General features: G+C 47.4%; 1 protein-coding gene and 1 long non-coding RNA gene across 2 annotated transcripts in view; one reads left to right on the plus strand and one right to left on the minus strand.

The window, feature by feature from the left end:
• LOC309536539 overlaps positions 1 to 21,926 on the minus strand; it is a 253,860-nt gene that overhangs the window by 83,396 nt on the left and 148,538 nt on the right. The window lies entirely within an intron of this gene.
• MXRA8 (matrix remodeling associated 8) overlaps positions 4,055 to 21,926 on the plus strand; it is a 29,068-nt gene continuing 11,196 nt past the window's right edge. The window contains exons 1-5 of the mRNA XM_082230261.1: positions 4,055 to 4,375; positions 12,439 to 12,462; positions 13,816 to 14,124; positions 15,763 to 15,864; positions 17,968 to 18,429. Coding sequence (XP_082086387.1) covers positions 4,324 to 4,375; positions 12,439 to 12,462; positions 13,816 to 14,124; positions 15,763 to 15,864; positions 17,968 to 18,429 — 949 coding nt within the window. The 5' untranslated portion in view covers positions 4,055 to 4,323. The remainder of the gene's footprint in view (positions 4,376 to 12,438; positions 12,463 to 13,815; positions 14,125 to 15,762; positions 15,865 to 17,967; positions 18,430 to 21,926) is intronic.

Raw genomic sequence — 21,926 nt, forward strand, 5'->3', positions numbered from 1 at the left:
GTCCATTAATTTCAGTGGGACTACTCTTGAGTAAAACCTAGTTGGCTATGCAGCCAAATGTTTTAACATACCCTGTTTTGGGTTGGGCTTGTCTTTTTGCATTTTCCTCTTGAATGCATGGAAAGACAGGCCTGCTCTGCCTTTCAGACCTTGCAGCGTGTCTGTCTTGCATCCTCTCCAAACATGATCCTAGGGCCTCTCCTCTGACATACATCCCGAATGGCCTTGCTGGCCAAGAACAGCATGAAAACCTACAGCAGCAGCAGTGAAGCAAAGCAAGGGCCCCTTCAGCCTGCTATGTAGCCAGCAGTGCTTATAGATTCCAGAGCTTATCCTGGTGTTACTTCCGCCTTTCTGCCTTTCATTCTCCTCCAGGGAGAATTACCCAGCCAGCCTTCTGGAAACCAGGAGCACTCAAGTCATCCCATGTTTCCTATACCTCCGCTGCCGCCTCTTCTTGGGGCCTCCTGGTGATCATGCAAAGAGTTAGTAGAGAAACGCTTGCTCCTGGAGAAGGGACCCTTTCACATGGAATCGTTTTCACTAGATTAGCAAATCTTTTTTTTTTAAACAAGAACTTCCCTGAACAGGAGAGTATGCAACATGGCCAAGAGTTTGCAGATACAGTTCCTCTCCTCTTCCCCACTCCAAAAAACATTATGGCCTGGATCCAGTTCTTGAGAACCAGATGCTGGGAGACAGAATCGAACTTCCCACTCGTCCCCTTCATCTGTTGTTGCTCAGACCCAGCTGGCATGTGCAGTAGAAACCTAGAGCTGCGTCCTACTAAATCACACTCAAAGTAGGCCTATTGAAGTTAATGGACCTAGGTTACCCTACTAATTTGAATGAGTCTAGTCTAAGAAGGCAGCCCTGTATTGGGATGTTCCTAATGTCTGATGAAACCCAGCCAGATGGGCGGGGTATAAATATAATAATAATGGTGGTGGTGGTGGTGACTAACATTGGCTACAACCCCTGTTTTATGGCTTCACTTTGAAGAAGAAGAAGAGTTTGGATTTGATATCCCGCTTTATCACTACCCTAAGGAACCTATCGCATCAACGAGACACCCCCCCCCGAAAACTAATTGGTGCCTTTTATGAATTGCAGCACGTGAAGAAGCATGATTTTCAATATAATAACATATATAAAGCAGTTACAGGTATAAAAAGGTAAAGGGACCCCTGACCATTAGGTCCAGTTGTGGCCGACTCTGGGGTTGCAGTGCACATCTTGCTTTATTGGCCAAGGGAGCCAGCGTACAGCTTCCGGGTCATGTGGCCAGCATGACTAAGCCGCTTCTGGCGAACCAGAGCAGCGCACAGAAATGCCGTTTACCTTCCCGCCGGAGCAGTACCTATTTATCTACTTGCACTTTGATGGGCTTTCGAACTGTTAGGTTGGCAGGAGCAGGGGCCGAGCAACGGGAGCTCACCCCGTCGCGGGGATTTGAACCGCTGACCTTCTGATCAACAAGTCCTAGGCTCTGTGGTTTAACCCACAGCACCACCCGCGTCCCTAGTTACAGGTATAAAAAACAGTTAAAACAATTGAATCAATACTACTACTACTACTACTAATAATAATTTTCTTTAAAAAGCAGGTTGTAAATATAGAAAATTTAAAACATCAACAGCCCACGCGTAAAATCAACTCACATCCAAGACAAAGAAGAATATAGGAAGAGGCTGGTTGCTAGATAGGCCAGTCTGGTCCAGCATCCTGTTCTCACAGTGGCAAACCAGGTGCCTATGAGAAACCCACAAGCAGGATCTGAGCAGATGAGCACTCTCTCTGCAATATTCACATGCGTGCTGCCTCTATCTGAAGATAAAGCATAGCTATCATGGCTAGTAGCCATTGCCAGCCTTCTCCTGCATGAAGAAAAAGAGCCATTGATAGTCTTCTCCTTCATTAAAAGAATAAGAATAAGGCTGGATCTAGACATATCAAGAGAAGCGTTTCAGGAAAACGCGTTGTGAACTTTGTATGAGAATCGCATTGGGAAAAATGGAACTCCACAACGCCATCTGGTGTCACAGTGTTATAATGCATATACAATGCATATAAAAAGCTTTTTCTTTACCAATCCAGCTGAGTCCTAAGTCTTTATCCCTCTTGGAAAGAAAGCTGTGGAGCAAAATGCACCTTCTAAGCAATTTATGTGAAATGAGAGTGATTTAACAACCATGCGGAAGGCTGTTGCTTTTAATGGCTGGTGGCTACTAGCAGCTTCCTTGGTGCAGGCTTGGTGAGAGAACTGTTTTGACATCTGGAACGTAACAAGGAGATGAGACAGAAGTCTGAGCTTGCAGCTGGTGGCCGAGAAGAAGCTTTTCAAGGGAGGGGAAGGCATGCTGTTTACTCTTCTGAGGCAGAGCAGGGGAGCAGGAACTGATACTGCTTTTAAGGCTGTCACAATGCAATTTGGGCCCGTCTGTACCTCAGCTTAATGTGGACCGTGAACCCAGTGGCGTAGCGTGGGTTGTCAGCACCCGGGGCAAGGCAAGTAATTTGTGCCCCCTAACCCGTGGATTTGCGCCCCCTAACCCGTGGATTTGCGCCCCCTAACCCTAACCCCCAAATGTTGCGCCCGGTGCGACCGCCCCCCCTCCACCCCCCACGCTACGCCACTGCGTGAACCCCTTTGATTCCCCCTTGTTTTCCTCCAACTGCTACTGTCCCACAGTTTTTCCTCCTTAAAGCAAGAGATTGCCTATGCTTTGAAAACCCAAATGGGAGAGCTACGTCAACTGCACATGGAATCTGCGGATTTAAGAAGAGGAAAGTGTGGGATAGCAGTAACTGGAGGAAAATGCCACATGGACAAGGGGGAATTAAAGGACATACAACGGGTTCACAAGCCACATTAAGCCGAGGTGTGGACAGGCCCTCTGTCGTTCTACTGTAATGGAGGTCCCTGGCAGATACAGTGGTACCTCGGGTTACATACGCTTCAAGTTACATACACTTCAGGTTACAGACTCCGCTAACCCAGAAATAGTGCTTCAGGTTAAGAACTTTGCTTCAGGATGAGAACAGAAATCGTGCTCCGGCGGCATGGCGGCAGCAGGAGGCCCCATTAGCTAAAGTGGTGCTTCAGGTTAAGAACAGTTTCAGGTTAAGTACGGACCTCCGGAACGAATTAACCTGAGGTACCACTGTACAGGATTCCATTACATAGGCGCTCGCTTGCCACCTATCAATGTTCATTTCAAAACACACCAGTATTAACAAAACCACCCTCAGTCTCTCCACCACTCTCATATCACAAGGAACTTGGGTCTCTGGAGGGGTCTGGCCAGCTGTAAAAGACTGTTGTGTGTGTGTGTCAAACAATATTAGAGTGAAGGGGCACTGTTATTTCACAAATGCCTGGGGCCAGAATAGTAGATGTGGCACCCTCCAGATGTTTTCGACTACAGTGGTACCTCGGGTTACAGATGCTTCAGGTTACAGACTCCACTAACCCAGAAATAGTACCTTGGGTTAAGAACTTTGCTTCAGGATGAGAACAAAATCATGCGGCGGCGCAGCAGCGGGAAGCCCCATTAGCTAAAGTGGTGCTTCAGGTTAAGAACAGTTTCAGGTTAAGAATGGACCTCCGGTTCTTAACCCGAGGTACCACTGTACAGCTCCCAGCGCCCTTGACCGTTGGCTGTGCCAAATGGTGTTCCTGGGAGTTGTAGTTCAAAACATCTGAAGGTCACCGCGGTGGCTACCCTGGCTTCAGGAAGGCCTTGTTAGGGCGGCAAAAGTGTGTGTTTTCCGAGCGATCTTGTAATAGCGAAAGGAAAGAACCGCAGAAGGCAAGGAGAGGGGAATACAGAAAAGCAAACAGGAACAGAACCCAGGCAGACATCTGGCGGAATGTCAAGGCGAGGAAAGAACAGCTGGATTTTGTAAATGCCCGAGAAAATTAATCCCATACCCAGGAGGGAGGTGGGTGGGGTGGGCGGTTGTTTTTGGAACTCTGGGGCCAGCAAAAACTCGCTCTGTTAACATCAAAAGGGGCTTGGGAGCTCCTTGCAGGGGGAAGTGTTGTTCAGAGAGCCCGCGTGTTATGTAGAAGTTGAAGCTGAGCAGCGAAGTGTTGGGGAGAAGAGAGGAGGGGGGAATGGAGAAAGAAGGCAAGAAGTGAAAAACCTGTAGGTGGGGGCAGGACTGCTGCATGCCCATGTTCGCTGGGCTGTAAACTGATGAGATCATGTTTTCAAGCAAGGAAGGAGAGCAGGGAAGAGCAAACTGAAAGAGGTTGTCTTTTGGGCAGGGAAGGAGGGAGAAAGAAAGAAAGAAAGAAAGGGAGAGCAAGCAAGAGACATGGAGCATGTAACCAGATTCCTCCTGGGCCTGCTGCTGTTGCTGCTGCAAGGTAAGTTTCAAAGCAAATTCTTTTTGAAAGATAATAGTTTTGCTCAGGTGGCCTGCTAGGAAAAATTCCATATAGGCCAGGGTTTTTGTTTTGTTTTTGCAGAAAAGCCAGCCCTATCTGCTTGTATTAGGAATATTTTGGAGGAAGCACAGCAGGCAGAAATCCCACAGGTCAAACCTCACCGCTGCATCTGCATCCTTGGGGATGCTGCACCAGTTTAATTTCTGCACACACTATGGAGCTGCTACAGACAGAAGAATCAATCCTGTATCACTGCGCTGAAAACTGTGTAGGATTTCATTTACAAATACTTTTGTTTTGGCTTAGCTGCTATGCCATTAAACACAGCCCGAAATGCAAAAATCAGGCAGATGCAGCCTTTCCTGTTGTAGCGTTGAGTGGTAAGAAAAGGCTTCCTTTGTTGGGTCTTCTCTGTGTTAGGTTGCTGTTAAAACCAAAGAAGCAGGATCAGTAAAAAATAAAATAATGCAGTGACCTTAGAACACCTGGGGAAGCAAAGGGGTGTACATAGAGAGCTGCCTGCAAAGGTGTCTCATTTTTTCTGCCTTGGGCTCAGGGGAAAAGAACCTCTGTCTTTCTCTTTCTTTCTTCGCCCCTTCTGCCTCAACTCCCCATCTGTAAAAACAAACCATCTATAAAGTATGCCGTATGTTAGAGAGGTTTACCAAATTTTACATATTGTTTAAAATCAGACAAAGCATGGCAAGTCAAAAGAGGAGGGAGTCAAAAGCAGGCTGTTACAATTTGTATTTGCAGATTAATCAACTAATAGTTCAGTTGATTAACTGTGGGAGCAGCACTAATTATCACTGGTAAAACATTTAGGGCATTGTTGTTGATGGCGTTTCCCTCTATCAGAGAGTTTCCTAGCTCACATTTAATCCTTACAATAACTGGGCAACTTTTTATACTCTATAGTGGGCACACAGATCAGGGGTGGAACAGAAGCTAATGATTGATGCAGAGCAGACTCTCATAATACTACAAATGGTGAGGCTTGAGTGGGTTAGGGAAGTGTTTGCTAAAGAAAGTTCAGGAAAGAAAATATTTGTCAGTGTGTAAGGATGCAAAGTTTTGACTTAAACTGAATTCCTACTCATGCCAGTGAAGTATTCTGTATAACCTAAAAGCTTGCTTACATAGCTACAGTCTGCTCAAAACTGGTCTGCGAAAAGATTTTTTAGCATCTGTCTTTTCCATTCCTTTATTCTTCTGGGAGATGGAAATAGTTACTGGCCCAAGATCCCTTAATGGGACGGATAGTTGACTCGGGATTTGAAATCCAGGGACTCTTCAGTCTTACATAACACTCTTTTATACCAAAATCTCTTTAGCCTTTCCCTCTCTTTCTGCTGCAAAGTGTGGTGCTGCTGCTGTTTTCCTTTTTTTAAAAAAATGAGGTTTTGCGAATACATCCAAAGCAAAGAGACTTTGCCTAGGGAGAGCCTAGTGGAAAATTACTAGGGTTGAGGGAGAAATTTGATTCCGTTTGCATTTAATGATGAATTTGCTTAATTAGCACTTTCCAAAACAACACACACAAACAAAACGCAGACATTCTTCAAAACTCATCCTTCTCAGGATCTTGCAATGCAGTTCTCCAGCCAATTTATGTGTGCAAAAATGGATATACTAGGGTTAAGTGTACATTAAGAGGCATATCAGTATAAACCACATACAGAATGCATTATATCAGGGGAACTTGCTTTGCAAAAATGTCTTTATCAGGGAAAATTGCATTCAGAAATGTGCGTATTAGGAGAAATTTGTACAGGAAATGCTGATGGATTATCATCATCATCACCACTGATTTATTAATCGCCTTCTAAACCACCATCTTAAGGTGATTTACATATAATTTAAAACATTCTAAAAGAAAAGCAACAAATACATTTAAAAACAAGACTGAAAACCCAAACAAATGGAAACTTGTAGCAATGATCCATTTATCCAGCAGGAAAAGCCTGTCGGAACAAAAACATCTTCAGTTGTTTCCAGAAAGCGCAGATAGTACATTTTCATGAGGATTCTTCCTTTTCTTAAATTGCAAACTGATGTGGAAATTGTAGAGAACTAAAGACTGGGAAAATGAGAAATGGAGAACCCAAAACTTGCATATTTACCAATCCCTATATATTACTGAGCTGTGTGGAACAGTTGCTGGCATCTTCCGTCCCCGGGCGCCTGTCAATTTTTTGCAACTCATGAAGCTAGTATGAAGTTGCTAGAACTGTTACGTTTGGCAAAAGTTGATTGTTTTGTTTTCAGTCCTGCCTTTTGATCCAGAACAACCTCCAGGACAGCTTATACTGAAAATAAATCAGATTTTTCTAGGAAGACCCCCAAAGCGGAGTGTTTAAGGCAACTACTCTCCCTCCTGCAATTGGCAAATAGAGAGCCACTGAAAGGTGCAGAGCTGAATGGGTGGACTGCCATCCTCTATACAACTCAGTGTGCACTGGGCATGGGCTTGATCCAGTCTGGATTCTCTGCATGATCCTGTCAGTAGAGAGAGAAGGCTCTTCTGGATGACCAATTCACTGAGCACCCAACCCAATTTGCTAGCGCAAAACTGATATGGAGGTATATCAGCTCCTGCAGATAAACTGCACTGTCTCAGCCTCTCCTGCATAGAACATGTCCCCTTCAACATGCCCACATTTCACTGGGTGCCAGGAATGAACACACACATCTGTTCTGGGGACAGTGCAAAGAGTAAGGAAACAGAGTCATGCATTTTGTGTACTTCAAAAAAAGGTCTTCTTCAAATTGAGGAGTGCCCTCTGACAGCTCTTCCTTTAGAGGACTCTCCCCTGTACAGTGGGGCACATGGCCATCCCAGGTTCAGCGCACCCTGCATGCAAGATGACCTAGTTTCAGTCTTCTGACAGGTCTTACCTGGAACTTGGGTAGCAAAGCCCAGGAAAGATGCTATCAAAGTTGACAAGAGCTTGCTGGGTCTGGGAGGGTGAGGCTCCTTCCCTCCTTTGCCTAAGGCAGCCAAGTGCCTAAGGAAGCCCTCAGGCTGGGATGAATGAGCCCAGGTGCAACAACATCTGGAACGGTACGGGGGGGCGTCTCCTTTCCTGCGTGCCTCTTTCTTGAAACATCTGAATATTCTGGTGATTGCCAGGCTGTCATGAAGAATTCAGGTGCACAGCGAAAATTCAGATTTCAGCAGTGGATTGAAGACCTATTTTGCCCAAGCACAACCTACCCACTTTAAAAGGAAGACTTTTGGGGGTTGGGAAAGCGATGGAGAAATACACTGAAAAGTTGGGGGGCAGGTGACAAACGATTAAGCCCCACAAACACACACAATTGATCACCCGCCCTGGGTTCTGCCTGGATAGAAGCCCAAACGGACATCAAAAAGCCATACCACATACAGTGGTACCTCGGGTTAAGTACTTAATTCATTCCGGAGGTCCGTTCTTAACCTGAAACTGTTCTTAACCCGAAGCACCACTTTAGCTAATGGGGCCTCCTGCTGCTGCTGCGCTGCCGGAGCCCGATTTCTGTTCTCATCCTGAAGCAAAGTTCGTAACCCAAGGTAATATTTCTGGGTTAGCAGAGTCTGTAACCTGAAGCATATGTAACCTGAAGCGTATGTAACCCGAGGTACCACTGTATTGGTGAGTGGTTTTCTTTCAGGATGGAATGAGTAGGTGTGTCTTCAAGCTGTCAGATATAGCTTGCTCAGAGGCTCAGCGAGGGCAACAGGATGGGCAGAAGTGGGAACTGTTGCAGCTTCTCCCTTTCCCTGTGCTTGTAGCCTAACGCAGTAAAGCAGATTCAGTTGTTGAAAACTGCAGGCAGCTAGTTATAGCACGGCAAGCATGCCACAGCCCCACAGGAGATCTAGGACTTGGGTGGTCTTTTATCGTGCTAGTAGGTAAGCCTGGCACAATAAAACAGCCCAGAAGCAGGGTTAAATGCTATTCATGGCTCAAGGATTGTGCTGTTTCAATGAAAAGGCACATCTGGTGAGTTTCCTGCTTTTTGGAAGCATGGCCAATTTTTATATATATAACGATTTGTAAGATATTGGATCTATGGGATCTGCGAGGGAGTTGGCATTTGTTGCATTAACCTGAAAAATAGAAACAGCATGTTTGTTTTCACACACATGCGGTGCGGAAGGGCCTTGCCGCTTCCTGTATCTAAAAAGGCAGGCACCATGTCTATGACTTTGAAGGAGTGATGATGAGACTCAGTTCACATCCATACCATCCATTTGAAGTTGTCTTATACCCAGAGACGGCCCAGCCATTAGGCAGGGTGAGGTCACTGCCTCAGGCGGCAGAAACCCCCCAGGCGGCACCTCTGCATGTGCCCCGCCTCCTCCTCCAGTGGTAAAGCAGCAGCGCCATTGGCGCCAGTTGCAGCAGCAGCAGCAGTGGCAGGGCGTGCAGCAGTGGCAGGAGCAGGTGGGTGGTAGCGGCAGGGTGGCACTTCCTGTTTCATCTCAAGGCCATGCCGCCCCTGCTTATATCACAAGTGTGGGGAACCTTTGGCCCACCAGAGGTTGCTGAACTACAACTCCCATCATCCCTCTGGCCATCGGCCATGCTTGCTGAGGCTGATGGGAGTTGTAGTTCAGCAGCATCTGGCCGGCCAACAACTTCCCTGTTATACCACGTTAACAGTCGCTGCTTTCCCTTCCCCCAAAAGAATCCTGGAAACTATAGTTCGCAAAAGGTGATGACCACACAGAGCTACAGTTCGCAGCACATTCAATACCCCTTCCAGGAGTAGGACAAAGTGAAAAAGTACAGTGGTACCTCGGGTTACAGACGCTTCAGGTTACAGACGCTTCAAGTTACAGACTCCACTAACCCAGAAATAGTACCTCGGGTTAAGAACTTTGCTTCAGGATGAGAACAGAAACCATGCTCCCGCGGCGCAGCAGCAGCAGGAGGCCCCATTAGCTAAAGTGGTGCTTCAGGTTAAGAACAGTTTCAGGTTAAGAACGGACCTCCGGAAAGAATTAAGTATGTAAGCAGAGGTACCACTGTATGCTGAGATCTACAGATGAGGGGTGATGTACAAATTTATTTAATTAATTAATTAAAAATCAAAGAATGAAGAGGGGAGCAAGTTAGTTTCTCACACAAAAATGGGAAGAAAGTTACTTTCTCTCTTTTTAATGAAAGCTGGGAATCTGAGGATTATAGTTCCTCAGAGGGAAGGAAACAGCTGCCTCTCCCCATTGATGCTTGTGCTGTCTGCTCAGCTATCCACTCAACACCTGAAACAAGCAGCACATAAGAGTTTGCCTTTGCTTGTAAATCTGGCAATGCCGAACTACATAGTGCACACTGTATTAACATTAGCTTTTCGCGCAGGATAAAACGTACGGAAAAACTGACCTCTTCTTTCCAGGCGTTTGATGGACTAGAAGGATGTTTGTTGGTTATGATGATTTTGTTGCAGCTTAAGCTTCTTCGTGCTATAGATTTCTTTTTAAAAAAGAAAAAGAACGGTTGCATTTTTTTTTTTTATTATAACAGATTATTTTTATTTACGCTCTTAAAATGTTTTTATAAGTCCCTTGGAGACCTTTTGTGCGTGTGGCAAGTGACTAGTAAGTTCGGATAGTAAATAATACGACACTAGTGCCCATTCTGCAAGCAGTGTGAGCGACTGTGATTCAAGAAGATCCGTGCGTGCAAATTGGGAATGTGACAGGGATAAATCGTGTGTGCAAAAGGCATGAAATGAGGTGCAGATATGCAAGGTAACAAATTAGGCAATTCCAAAGTTGAGCTTGTGGAAGGGATGAGGCCAAAGAGGAAGGGATGAGGCCATCTTTCCCCCCACTAAAAGCTACCCCCTGGTACCCCCTCTGGCTGCTTTTACCCAGTGGTGGCTGGCACCCACTGGGAGTGGTGGGGCAGAATGTAGGGCACCACAATAGTTGGTAGAGCCAACTGCTACCAGCTATGCCCCTTCTTCCTCCCTGTTCAGTTCTGCAAGGGCAGCTAAGGAGAAGGAAGTTGACAGGCAGGGCCAACCGTTTATAAGAAAGAAAGCAGGAAGGTCAAAGCTGGTGGGGCACTGCCCCATCTGCCCAGATGGACCACTGCTTTTAGCCCCTCAGGAGTGGGGGGTGGGATATGGGTAACAACATCCCAGCATTTCCAGTGTGATGCCCATGGGCGACACGAAGCCCTCAAGACCCCCACATTGGCACCTTCGAACATCCCTTGATGCCCCCCATTATATAATTAAGAATTAGTTTGGGGGGCTCTTTTGCTGTGGGAGCGACTTGTCTGTTTCTTGGGGGAGAGCACTGCCTGCTTTTTTTGTCTTGTATTTTATTTGTCTCGCAGAGGGGTGTGTGTGCATGCGTTTGCTTGTGTTTTTTTGGGGGGTGGAGAGTAGGGAGGTCCGAGCATCGCCAGAAAAAATGTGTTGTAGCAAGTTCCTTAAGGAAGGAAGGCCTTGAAAACCCTCCATGTGTGATTATTCCCATCTGCATTCCATCCTCATTGCTTCTTGGCACCAGTTCCAGCAAAAACCAAGGCTGCAATCTGACCTCCTCCATGGAGCAGTAATTTGGGATGGGAACATATCTGCTGCCGGCACTGTTAAAAAAAACAACAACCAACCCCCAAAACGCCTGGACTTTCCAAGGGCAGAGAGGGGAGTAAGAGCTCTTTGCTTATACAGTTGGCTTTTCCTTTTCCAAAATGTCCGCTGTGGGAGGAGATTCACCCTTGAGGAAAACACTGGGAAACATGGAATGCCAGGCCTTAGAGCAACAATTCCCAAAGCAATGTGCAGCAAGAGGGAGCTGCTAATGTGCCACAAGAAAGAAATGAAATAGGAATGTAGAACTGTAGAAAGCTGCCTTATGCCGCGTCAGACCACTGGTCCATCTAGCTCAGTATTTTCTACACTGGCTGGCAGCTATTCTCCAGGGTTTCAGACAGACCTGCCTTGTGCCCTGGAAAGGAGTGTGACAAAGCTGCCTTATGCAGAGTCAGACCAATAGTCCACTTGGCTCAGTATTGTCTGCACTGACTGGCAGCAGCTTTCCAGGGTTCCAGGCAGGGAGCCTCTCCCAGCCCTACCTGGAGATGCCTGGGATTGAAACTGGGACCCTCTGCATGCAAAGCAGATGCTCTACCCCTGAGCTATGGGCCTACCTCTGATAATATTACTTGAACAGCAAATAGACCTGCAGAAAAACTTGCAGCGAGGTAGCAGCTAGTCTCTTTATTGATCATGGGTGCGGAACGTGTAGCCCTCCTGATGTCGTTGGACTCCCAACCCTCATCATCTGCAAATGGCATGGCCAATGCCCAAGGGTGATGGGAGCAATGTCTGGAAGAAGGCCACAGTTTCTACAACTTGCCTTTCCATGAAAAAAAAACATCCAAGGACTCTTAACATAATCCGTAATAACAGATAATGTCATTCGCAAGCAATGAATGGCAGTAAGTTAAAAACATGTTAGATACCAATTAGTACACAAAAGCCAGTGTGGTGTAGTGCTTAAGAGCAGTGGACTCGTAATCTGGTGAATCGGGTTCGCGTCTCCGCTCCTCCACATGCAGCTGCTGGGTGACCTTGGGCCAGTCACACTTCTCTGAAGTCTCTCAGCCTCACTCACCTCACAGAGTGTTTGTTGTGGGGGAGGAAGGGAAAGGAGAATGTTAGCCACTTTGAGACTCCTTAAAGGGAGTGAAAGGCGGGATATCAAATCCAAACTTTTCTTCTTCAAATCCAAAATGGCAGGGCGAAACAGAAACCAAGCTGGCTGGCTCTCTGGGGTTGGTGTCTTGACAGAAGGTTATCAGCAAGCAGGTTAGTGTTACAGGATTCCCATGTCCTGTTGGAGGCCTGGTAGTTTTGGGGATGACATGTCTGACGGCTACAGAGTTGGTGCATCCGCTTGGTGGGGATCTGTGTCCCTGAATCCTTTTGAGGCTGCATCCTGGCTTGCCAAGTCAAATCCCTGAGAGGAAACACAACTAATCAATGCAGATCCACCTATTGTGTCACTAATATTTTCTTTTTCTTTCTCCTTTCAGAGTCTGTTGTCCATCCCTATTCAGGTAAATACAGATATTTCATATGAACTTCAGCTGCTTTGTATGAATTATGTTAAAGGTGTAATAATGCATTTATGTTTTTAAACTTCTTGTAAGTCACTTGGCAACCTTTTGGTAACAAGCAACCAACAAACCTAAATAACAGTAATACTAATAATTACTGCAATCAAACCATGTTGAATGGCACAAAAACCTTATTAATTTGTGGGCCTGGTGGTTATGGGGTTGGCGTGGATTGGGGTGGGGGGGATCTGTCTCCTTGACCTTAAAAATCCTTATAAATTGTTATAGTGGTTATTTATTTTACATTTATAACCTGCATTTTCCTATAAGGAGCCAAAGGTGGCATCTCCCTCTTTCCCCATTTTAGCCTTCAGCAGCAACAACAACATCCTTGTGGGGGAAGTTAGGCTAAGAGAGTATGCCTAGTTCAAAAGCACTCAGTTAGCTTCATGTGCCAAGTGGGGATTTGTACCCTGGTCTCCCAGGTCCTGGGGACGTGGGTGGCTCTGTGGGTTAAACCACAGAGCCTAGGACTTGCTGATCAGAAGGTCGGTGGTTCGAATCCCTGCGATGGGGTGAGCTCCCGTTGCTCGGTCCCTGCTCCTGCCAACCTAGCAGTTCGAAAGCACGTCAAAGTGCAAGTAGATAAATAGGTACCGCTCTGACAGGAAGGTAAACGGCGTTTCCGTGCGCTGCTCTGGTTCGCCAGAAGCGGCTTAGTTATGCTGGCCACATGACCCGGAAGCTGTACGCTGGCTCCCTCGGCCTGTAAAGCGAGATGAGCGCCACAACCCCAGAGTCAGTCACAACTGGACCTAATGGTCAGGGGTCCCTTTACCTTTACCTCCCAGGTCCTGATCCAACAATTCTAACCACTACAGCACACTGGCTCTCAGAGCTGGACTGACACCCCATGTACACTTACCTGGGAGAAAGCCCCATTGAACCAAATGGGACTTCTCAGAAATAAGGCATGCTACAGTATGAGCTGCTACAGTATGAGAGTTGTATCAGCTGTAAAGAGATATGATCTGCACTAGGCTAGGGTTGCCAGTGGTTAGGCTGTTAGCCATCACAGCTATTGTTGTAGCTGCACTGTTGGAGGCAGTAAGCTTCTGTGTACAACCAATAGCCAGGAATCACATATGGGGAGAGCAGCTCCTGCTTTTGGGCTTCCTATCGGGGCATCTGATTGGCCACTGTGAGAACAGGATGCTGGACTAGATTGGCCTGATCCAGTGGGGCTCTTCTTAGGTTGGCCTCCTGGTGGGCAGAGAAAGACAGGCTTTCGATTGTGGGTGCATCTCCCCACATGGCTTCTTCTTCTTCCCCCCTCTCTCTCCCATATGACAGCCCCAGTGGATGCTTCCAATCTCGAGAGCGTAGTAGTGTCTGTGCAGAACATCACTGCCAAGGCGGGCACTCGAACGGTCCTCTCCTGCAAGAGCTACAGGATGGTGTGGACCCAGGACCGCCTGAACGACCGCCAGCGTGTGGTCCACTGGGATCTGTACAGGAACCAGTATGGAGACTACAACGCCGAGCGACTGTGCGACATGTATTCGGCTGGGGATCAGCGAGTCTACAGCGGCTACAACCAAGGGCGGATTTTCATGCCGGAAAATGCATTTGTGGATGGCAACTTCTCGCTGGTAGTCAAAGGTACCGGGACCCAAAATGGTCACACACACACACACACACACACACACACACACACACACACTTCGCCTGGGTGTGAAATGAGCAGACAGGAAGAGCCATAGCTCAGTAGCAGAGCATCTGCTTTGCATACAGAAGGTATCAGGTTCCATTCTTGGCATCTCTCAGTAGGGCTGCCAGCCAGTGCCTTCAATGCTGACCTAATTCAATGGACCCAGTGGTCTGACTCAATTATGAGGCAGCTTCCTATGTTCCAAATCAATCCTTCTTTTTCTTTTACAGCACTCCCCCCCCAAAAAAAACCCAGAAGTTAACAAAGAGAATAAATATTTTAAAAATAAACAAAAGCAGCATTTTTAAAAACCCAAGAGAAGTAAACACTGGATCAGTAGAAATCATAAAGCAGGACCTTTCGTGATTTCAAACGTATTAATTTTCTTTTTTGCCAGTTTGGGCCAAAGCAGGGGTGTAAATATAATGCATTAATGAGTAGCCCATCTTGTAAAGATCTGATTAGTTAGTACTGGCAACAGGGCCTAAAGCAGCCCAGTAGGAGCTGAGCATGCTCTGTGGCCACAGAATGCTGCAATTCTGTTCTGGGGGAGCGCATAGCTGTGTACATTGGAGACTGGTCCAGTCCCAGTCTACCCTGACAGCCCCACCTTCCTTCCTCACATCCCCTCAAGGGGTGGTTCTGCTTGTCATTGGCTCTAGCTCCACCTACTGTTGGTCTCCTTGTCTGCAGCTCCACCAGTCCCCATGAGCACCAGCCATGTGTGTCTTTTGTCTGAGTGTAAGGGGAAACCAGGGGGGAACAGAATGGAGTATCCCAGAACTGGGGTCTTGAGCGAGCTTGAAGTTTGGCTTGCTAAATACCAGCTCTCACCACACGAGGGCCCCTTCAATCGTATGATTCTACTCCAGGTGCAGTGGAAATGATCACCTTGTGGTGAATTTTCCCTGTTAGAAAGTGACATGATGAAGCTCAGGGAAATAGCTCCTTCCCCTGCCCTTCATCATCTACCACTGATCCTTAAACAGGAGATACTGATTGTTGGTTTATTTCATTAGGCTGTAGAGAACTGTAGCGCAGTGCCCGAGGGGTAAGCTACAGTTCTCGGGATGCTTTGGGGGAAGGGATGTGACCAACTTTGGGAGGTGGTGGATATATTTTACTAGAGGTTGGGCAGGTATGTGTCAAGATTGCTGCAGCTGCAATACTTCTGCACCGAGCAGAGGGTTGATCTAGATGACCATCAGGGTCCCTTCCAACTAAGTTTGGCTTATAGTGGACCTGTGCAAATTAAGGAACTGAAGTTAGTCTTGCCCATTAACTTGGATGGGTCAACTCTGAGCAAGACTAGCATTGGCTGCAACCCCATGGTTTTGTTACCTGGATGCCAAAGTTCTCTCCATAGCTGTCAACTTCCAGATTTGAAAATAAGGGATCAGCAGCCTCGAAAATAAGGGATCAGCAGCCTCACCTGTCCCGGGGACAGTCTACGGGATATCTAACAATCCGGGATAGCAGCGGGAAGCAGCGGGAAACCGCGCTGGAATAAGGGAATTTCCCCCCAAAAAAGGGAAGGTTGACACCTATGGTTCTCTCTCTCCCTCTCTCCTTACTGCATTTCAATCAAGACATCTCCAGGAGTGACCAAGGCATCTACTCTTGTAACCTCCACCACCATTACTGTCACCTGTACGAAATTGTGAAGATACAACTGGATGTAACCGAAGAAGGTAAATGTTGTTGTTGTAAAAGATGTGCAGCAAGATGAAAGCGGGAGGATGTGTGTGTGTGTGTGTTTGTGCCTAGTGTTTTTGCTCCCCATCATGTTCCTCTTTTGTAAACTCGCACAAGTCTTGTTTGAGGCAGCCACATGTACAGAGCAAATGGATGGCCAGGGAGTTGTAATTAAGATGTTTGTGGTCATCGGAGCATTTCCTGTCACAAGGCTGCATCAAAAGGCTTAGAGGAGCATCAGCTGTACTGTGCCGAAAATGAGGCCTAGGATAATTCCAGGCTTCTCCCTCTCTGTGCGGACTAGCAAGCCCTTTGAAACCAGGAGGATCGCTTTTCCCTATCTGGCGTCTTCCAATTTGTGTCAGACTACGACTCCCAGCAGCTGCAGCCAGAAAGTTCACCAAGGATGATGGAGTCCAAAACATTTGGAGTCGGGTGGTAGCATCAGGTTCGGGAAGGCTGATTTAGGGGTAGGGAGATTTGGGACTTTTCAAAAAGACTGTATGGGCTTGTGCCCAGTATAGTTCTTAGTAAGCCTCACCTCAGAAAGCACATGTTAGTGTTAGAAAAGGTTCAGAAAAAGGGCACTCAGAATGAGGCTAGGCTGACAGATGGCTCAGATGGGTGGGAGATTTGAACTCTGCTCTTCCCGGTCCAAGTTTGACACCTTCTCCTCACTACACGCTGCAACTTGGTCATGATTTTCTTGTGATTCACTATGCTGGGAAAAGCTTGATTCAGTTTGTACCGTCATGCCATTCATCTGTGCAATAGCTCAGAATATGGCTCCTCTCCTGGTTTTGTGGAGGAGAAGATAAGGAGCAACAGATGTGTTCTTAATTGGCAATATGGCTTTTCTCGCTCACATCTAAAGCTGCTTTGGAAAGTACCTTGAGTCATACATAGCATCTTGCACCAGCCAGTTTAAGTCTTGCTTTCTGAGCATCTTTGGAGGCAATTCCACACAGCAAAGTCAACCACAGGCTGGAACCTTGGCCAGGGATGTAGAACAGGAGACCCCAAGTGCTGTTGGACTCTAGCTGCCATCAGCTCCAACCAGCATGGGCAATGGTCAGGGATGATGGGAGTTGTAGGCTAGCATCATCTGGAGGATCACAAATTCCCCATCCTTGGGTGGAAGGTTCTTGGGAGCTGGGATCACTCTCCAGAAAGAAGACTCCCTCCTATGTCTTGGTATGAGTGGTTGCTCTGGCTTTTATTAAGATGGATTAAAACAGAGATGGGGAACCTGTAGCCATCCAGATATGGTTAAGCTCCCAACTCCCATCTCTCCCAGCCAGCATGGTTAATTTGTCAGGGATGATGAAAGGCCAGCATCATCTAGAGCAGCAGTTCTCAACCTGTGCACCCCCAGATGTTGTTGGACTACAACTCCCATCATCCCTGACCACTGGTCATGCTGGCTAGGAATGATGGGAGTTGTAGTCCAACAACATCTGGGGACCCAAAGGTTGAGAAACACTGATCTAGAGCAAGGTTTCTCAAACTTGAGTCTCCAGCTGTTTTTGAACTACAACTCCCATCATCCCTAGCTAGCAGGACAAGTGGTCAGGGATGATGGGAACCATAGTCCAAAAAAGATAGCTGGAAACCCAAGTTTGGGAAACCCTGATCTAGAGGGTCAGCGGTTCCTCATGCCTGGTCTAGGCAACACAAAGTCAAGTCAAAATAGAATAAAGCACTCCAGAACCAAGCATCGAAGACCAAAAGCTAAAGTCACTGAGTAGAGGTCAGGGAAGGTTCTCCATGGCCTCATAGTTCTAGGAGATATGGGTCTTTGTTGGAAGACACACCTATTTCCATGCCTGTCTTTTTTCATAGCATGTTGGTGAGGAGAGTTGGCACTTATAGGCTTGTCACAGCAAAGGTTGCTTTGAACTTCCCAGTGCTTGGCAAACAGCACATGTAAAATGGTATCTCCTTAATTGTAGTTGTTATTCTGTCTGTCACAGCTACAATAAATCTACCATTAAAATTACGGACAGGTCATTTCTTCATCAGAGGGCAAACGGGCAAATTTAGCAGGGGATCAAATGCTTTCCCCCCTCACTGTATCTTTTGCACGGTTCTTTCAACAGTCGAAGAAGTGCAGAAGTTTTGGGATGGGGAGAAAGTTGTGATCGTGGCCCTGAAGGGAAGCGCCGTCTTACTCCCCTGTATTAACCGGAACCAAATCTGGACCGAGCGGCATGACGAAGAGGACCAGCAGGTGGTCCACTGGGACTGGCAGCCACCAGGGGTGCCTCATGACAAGGCCGATCGGCTCATTGACCTGTACGCCTCTGGAGAGGGCCGCTCTTATGGCCCCTTGTTTATCCGGCAAAAGATGAATATCACTGACAAGGCTTTCGCCCAGGGAGACTTCTCCTTGAGGATATCCGGTTTGGAAGTGGCTGATGAAGGCACCTATTCCTGCCACCTCCACCATCATTACTGTGGCCTTCATGAGCGCAGGATCTTCCAGGTCTCTGTTGTGGAGCCGGAACCGGAAAAGAAAGTGGTGGTGGTGAACTTCACTCGTCACAATGCGCCGGCTGCAGGTAGGTAGTTTCAACACGCACAGAGTCAAAATTGGTCTTCCATCAAAGGAGGCACTTTTTGCTGCATCAAAGGAGGCAGTTTTGCTGCAGGAAAACATTTGCCCCCTTGTGAAAGATAAGGAACTTTGTTGTGAGAAGAAAATGGCTGCTTCTTTATCTTATCTATAGAAGAGGTTGATGCCAACTATGTATTACTCATAGAAGACCCATTGGAATGAATGGACTGAAGTTGGTTATGTGTATTAATTTCAGTGGGTCTACTCTAAGTATGATTAGCACTGGATACAACCCAAGGAACTCGGTTGAGAGAAATTGGCTGCCCCTTGAACAAATTATTGTCTCCTTGTGAAAGATAAGGGTCTTTGCTCTGAAGAAAATGGCTGCTTCTTCAGCAATAACAACAACAACAACAAATAAGCCCCCTTAAGAAAGGCAAGGATCTTTCTTGCGAGAAAATGGATGTTACCCTCACAATGATTTCTCCACCACATGAATGTAAGATACTTATTTTCGGGGGTGGTGGGGGGGAGAGAAATGACCACCTCATCATAACAGTTTGCCCACTCATAAGAACAAGGTATCTGAGGTGACACCTCCTCATGTAGGCCTCAGTTCGGAAGGGAGGTGGTTCAAGCTCACCTTCCTACCCCCTCCGTCCCAATAAGGATAGGGATTCCTTCTCAGATGGCTTTCCCCCCTCCACCTGTGTTGGTTCCTGCTCTGGTTTTAGGAGTCCTGGTGCGGTGGGGTGTCTCAGGTTCAGTGAGCTCTTGTTCACCACCATCAAGCTCAGAGCCAGGAACATGGTCCAGCTCCTCAGCCCACGGTGACCCTGTGGACTTCAGGGTCATGACACCATCGTGGAACTCCTGTTGTGGAGGATTCAAGGGTGAATCAGGTGTGCAACGTCACTTACGTACCAGAATCCTTTGCAACAGGGGTTCCATGACAAACAGGTCAATGTGGAAAATGCTTGCCCAAAGCTCAAAGGAGCCACATCCTTCTCAGTTTCACTCCATTCCATGTTTTCCATCTCCAGAATAAGTAGGTACCTTTCAATCTTGTTCTCTTTTTAAAGCTATCCCAATCAAAACAGTGAGAAATATATGTGGAGTTTTGAAATCATTTTTTAAAGAAAACCTGCAGGGTACAGCTCAATGCTTATTAACATTTTAAAATATTTATCATGCCTTTAATATTTATTGGCTGTTTAATATTGAAGCTGAAGATGGCATGATAATTTTTTAATGGGCTGGGTGATGGTAGTTTATGGAGCACCGCAGTGTGTTGGGTTCACGAGTGGTGGAATGGGGGGGGGGGAAATCAGATGCCATATGGCAGCAGCTGGCCTTATGGGAATAAGTCAGAAGGCACAATTCAAATTTGCACATGCAAAGTTGAAAAACAAACAAACCAATCATAGAGAAACTGAAGGAGAAGAAACCGTTCCCATCCATCCCCCAAACAACGAGTGGAATTTATTTCGATTACAACCATAAAATAGTCCCAAATCCTGAGGGAAATATATCTCTAAGCAGTGCATAACAAAAACGGGGGGTTGGGGGTTGGGGGGAGATGTTTCCTTCCCCCCTTCCACAGCTCAAACTCCTGGGTGGAGTTTTTCCTTCTTTTCTTTTTCTGAACAGGGAGAACTTGCTGAACCAATGGGAACAGTATTTATTTTCCTTCTGTCTTTTCGCTTCGGAAAGGCAGCTGGAAGTTCTCACCGGCTTGTAAAGATTACAAGAAGAGCTCTGCTGGATCAGACCTTTGCACTCAGCTCTCCTCACCCACCCACCCAAACATCCCACTAATCCTAGCAATAAACAGTTAGGAATAATGCCCATCCTCCCATTACATCCAGTCTCAGCATCCTCTTCTGATAATGGTCAACCGGATGCCCCTGGAAAGCCAACAAGCAGGACCTGAGGCTAAGAGAACTCTCCCCTTTTGTGATTCCTGCCAACTAGAACCTAGAGGTTTACTGCCTCCGACAGTAAGGGAAAGTACATAATAATAATAATAATAATAATAATAATAATAATAATAATAATAATAATAATGGCTTCTAGCCATGGGTAGCCTTCTCCTCCATGAGTTTGTCTGATCCCCTTTATAAGGCACTACCTTTCGCGGGATCAAATTTTGGTGGTTTAACTATTGCGTTGTGTGAAGAAGTACAGTCATACATCATGTTACGTTTGCTTCATGATACGTTTTTTCAGGTTGCGTCAGTGGCGTAGCGTGGGGGGTGCAGGGGGGGCCGGCCGCACCGGGCGCAACATCTGCGGGTTAGGGGGCGCAAATCCACGGGTTAGGGGGCGCAAATTACTTGCCTTGCCCCGGGTGCTGACAACCCACGCTACGCCACTGGGTTGCGTCCCGCGGCAACCCGGAAGTACCAGAAAGGGTTACTTCTGGGTTTTGCTGCTTGTGCATGCACACAAGCACGAAATCGCACCACACACCTGCGCAGATACGGCACTTCAGGTTGCGGGCTTTTCATGTTGCGAACGGCCTCCAGAACGGATCCCGTTCTCAACCAGAGGTAAAGGTAAAGAGACCCCTGACCATTAGGTCTAGTCGTGGCTGACTCTGGGGTTGCGGCGCTCATCTCGCTTTATTGACCGAGGGAGCCGGCGTACAGCTTCCAGGTCACATGGCCAGCATGACTAAGCCGCTTCTGGCGAACCAGAGCAGTGCACGGAAACACCCTTTACCTTCCTGCTGGAGCGGTACCTATTTATCTACTTGAACTTTGACGTACTTTCAAACTGCTAGGTTGGCAGGAGCAAGGAGCGAACAACAGGAGCTCACCCCGTCGTAGGGGTTCGAACTGCTGACCTTCTGATCAGCAAGCCCTAGGCTCAGTGGTTTAACCCACAGCACCACCCACTGTACTAAAAAAAAACAACAGAGAAGGCTGCTAGCTTCGATGGCTATCCTCAGCAGGCAAGCTTCTGCTGGAAACCACAGGAGGGGAGAGTGCTCTGGTGTTCAAGGACCTGCTTGCTGGTTTCCCACAGGTGGCCAGTGTGAGAGAAGGATGCTGGACTGGATGGGCCATTGGCCTGATCCACCAGGTCCTTCTTATGTTCTTACTTTCTTCTGTCTGTCGTGAATCTTCCCTCTTCACTGCATGTTCGGTTTCCCCCAATACTGGGGGAAAGAGGCAGCGGTGGAGGAAGCCGCTCGGGAACCTGGGGTGGCGTGGCCAGGGGCAGGACAAGCCGCCCATAAGGGCGAGGCACACTGCGGGGCCTCTGGAGTCTGCCAGCCTCCTGCCATTTGGGCAGCGCGGAGCCTGCCGCGCCCAAGCCACCGTGTCTCTCCCAGGAGAGATGCGTGGCTCAGGTGCGCTGCAGGCCCTGTGGTGAGTGCCACCTGGGATTTTGTCACCCCCCTCAGTGGTGACACCCGGGACTGTCTGCACCCCCGCCCCCCTTCCTCTGCCCCTAAAAAGCAGCGCAGTGGGAAGTAGATTTGTGTTTACTCAG

The sequence above is a fragment of the Podarcis vaucheri genome, assembly GCF_965113315.1.
Source record: "Podarcis vaucheri genome assembly, chromosome: 7".
NCBI classification, from domain to species: domain Eukaryota; kingdom Metazoa; phylum Chordata; class Lepidosauria; order Squamata; family Lacertidae; genus Podarcis; species Podarcis vaucheri.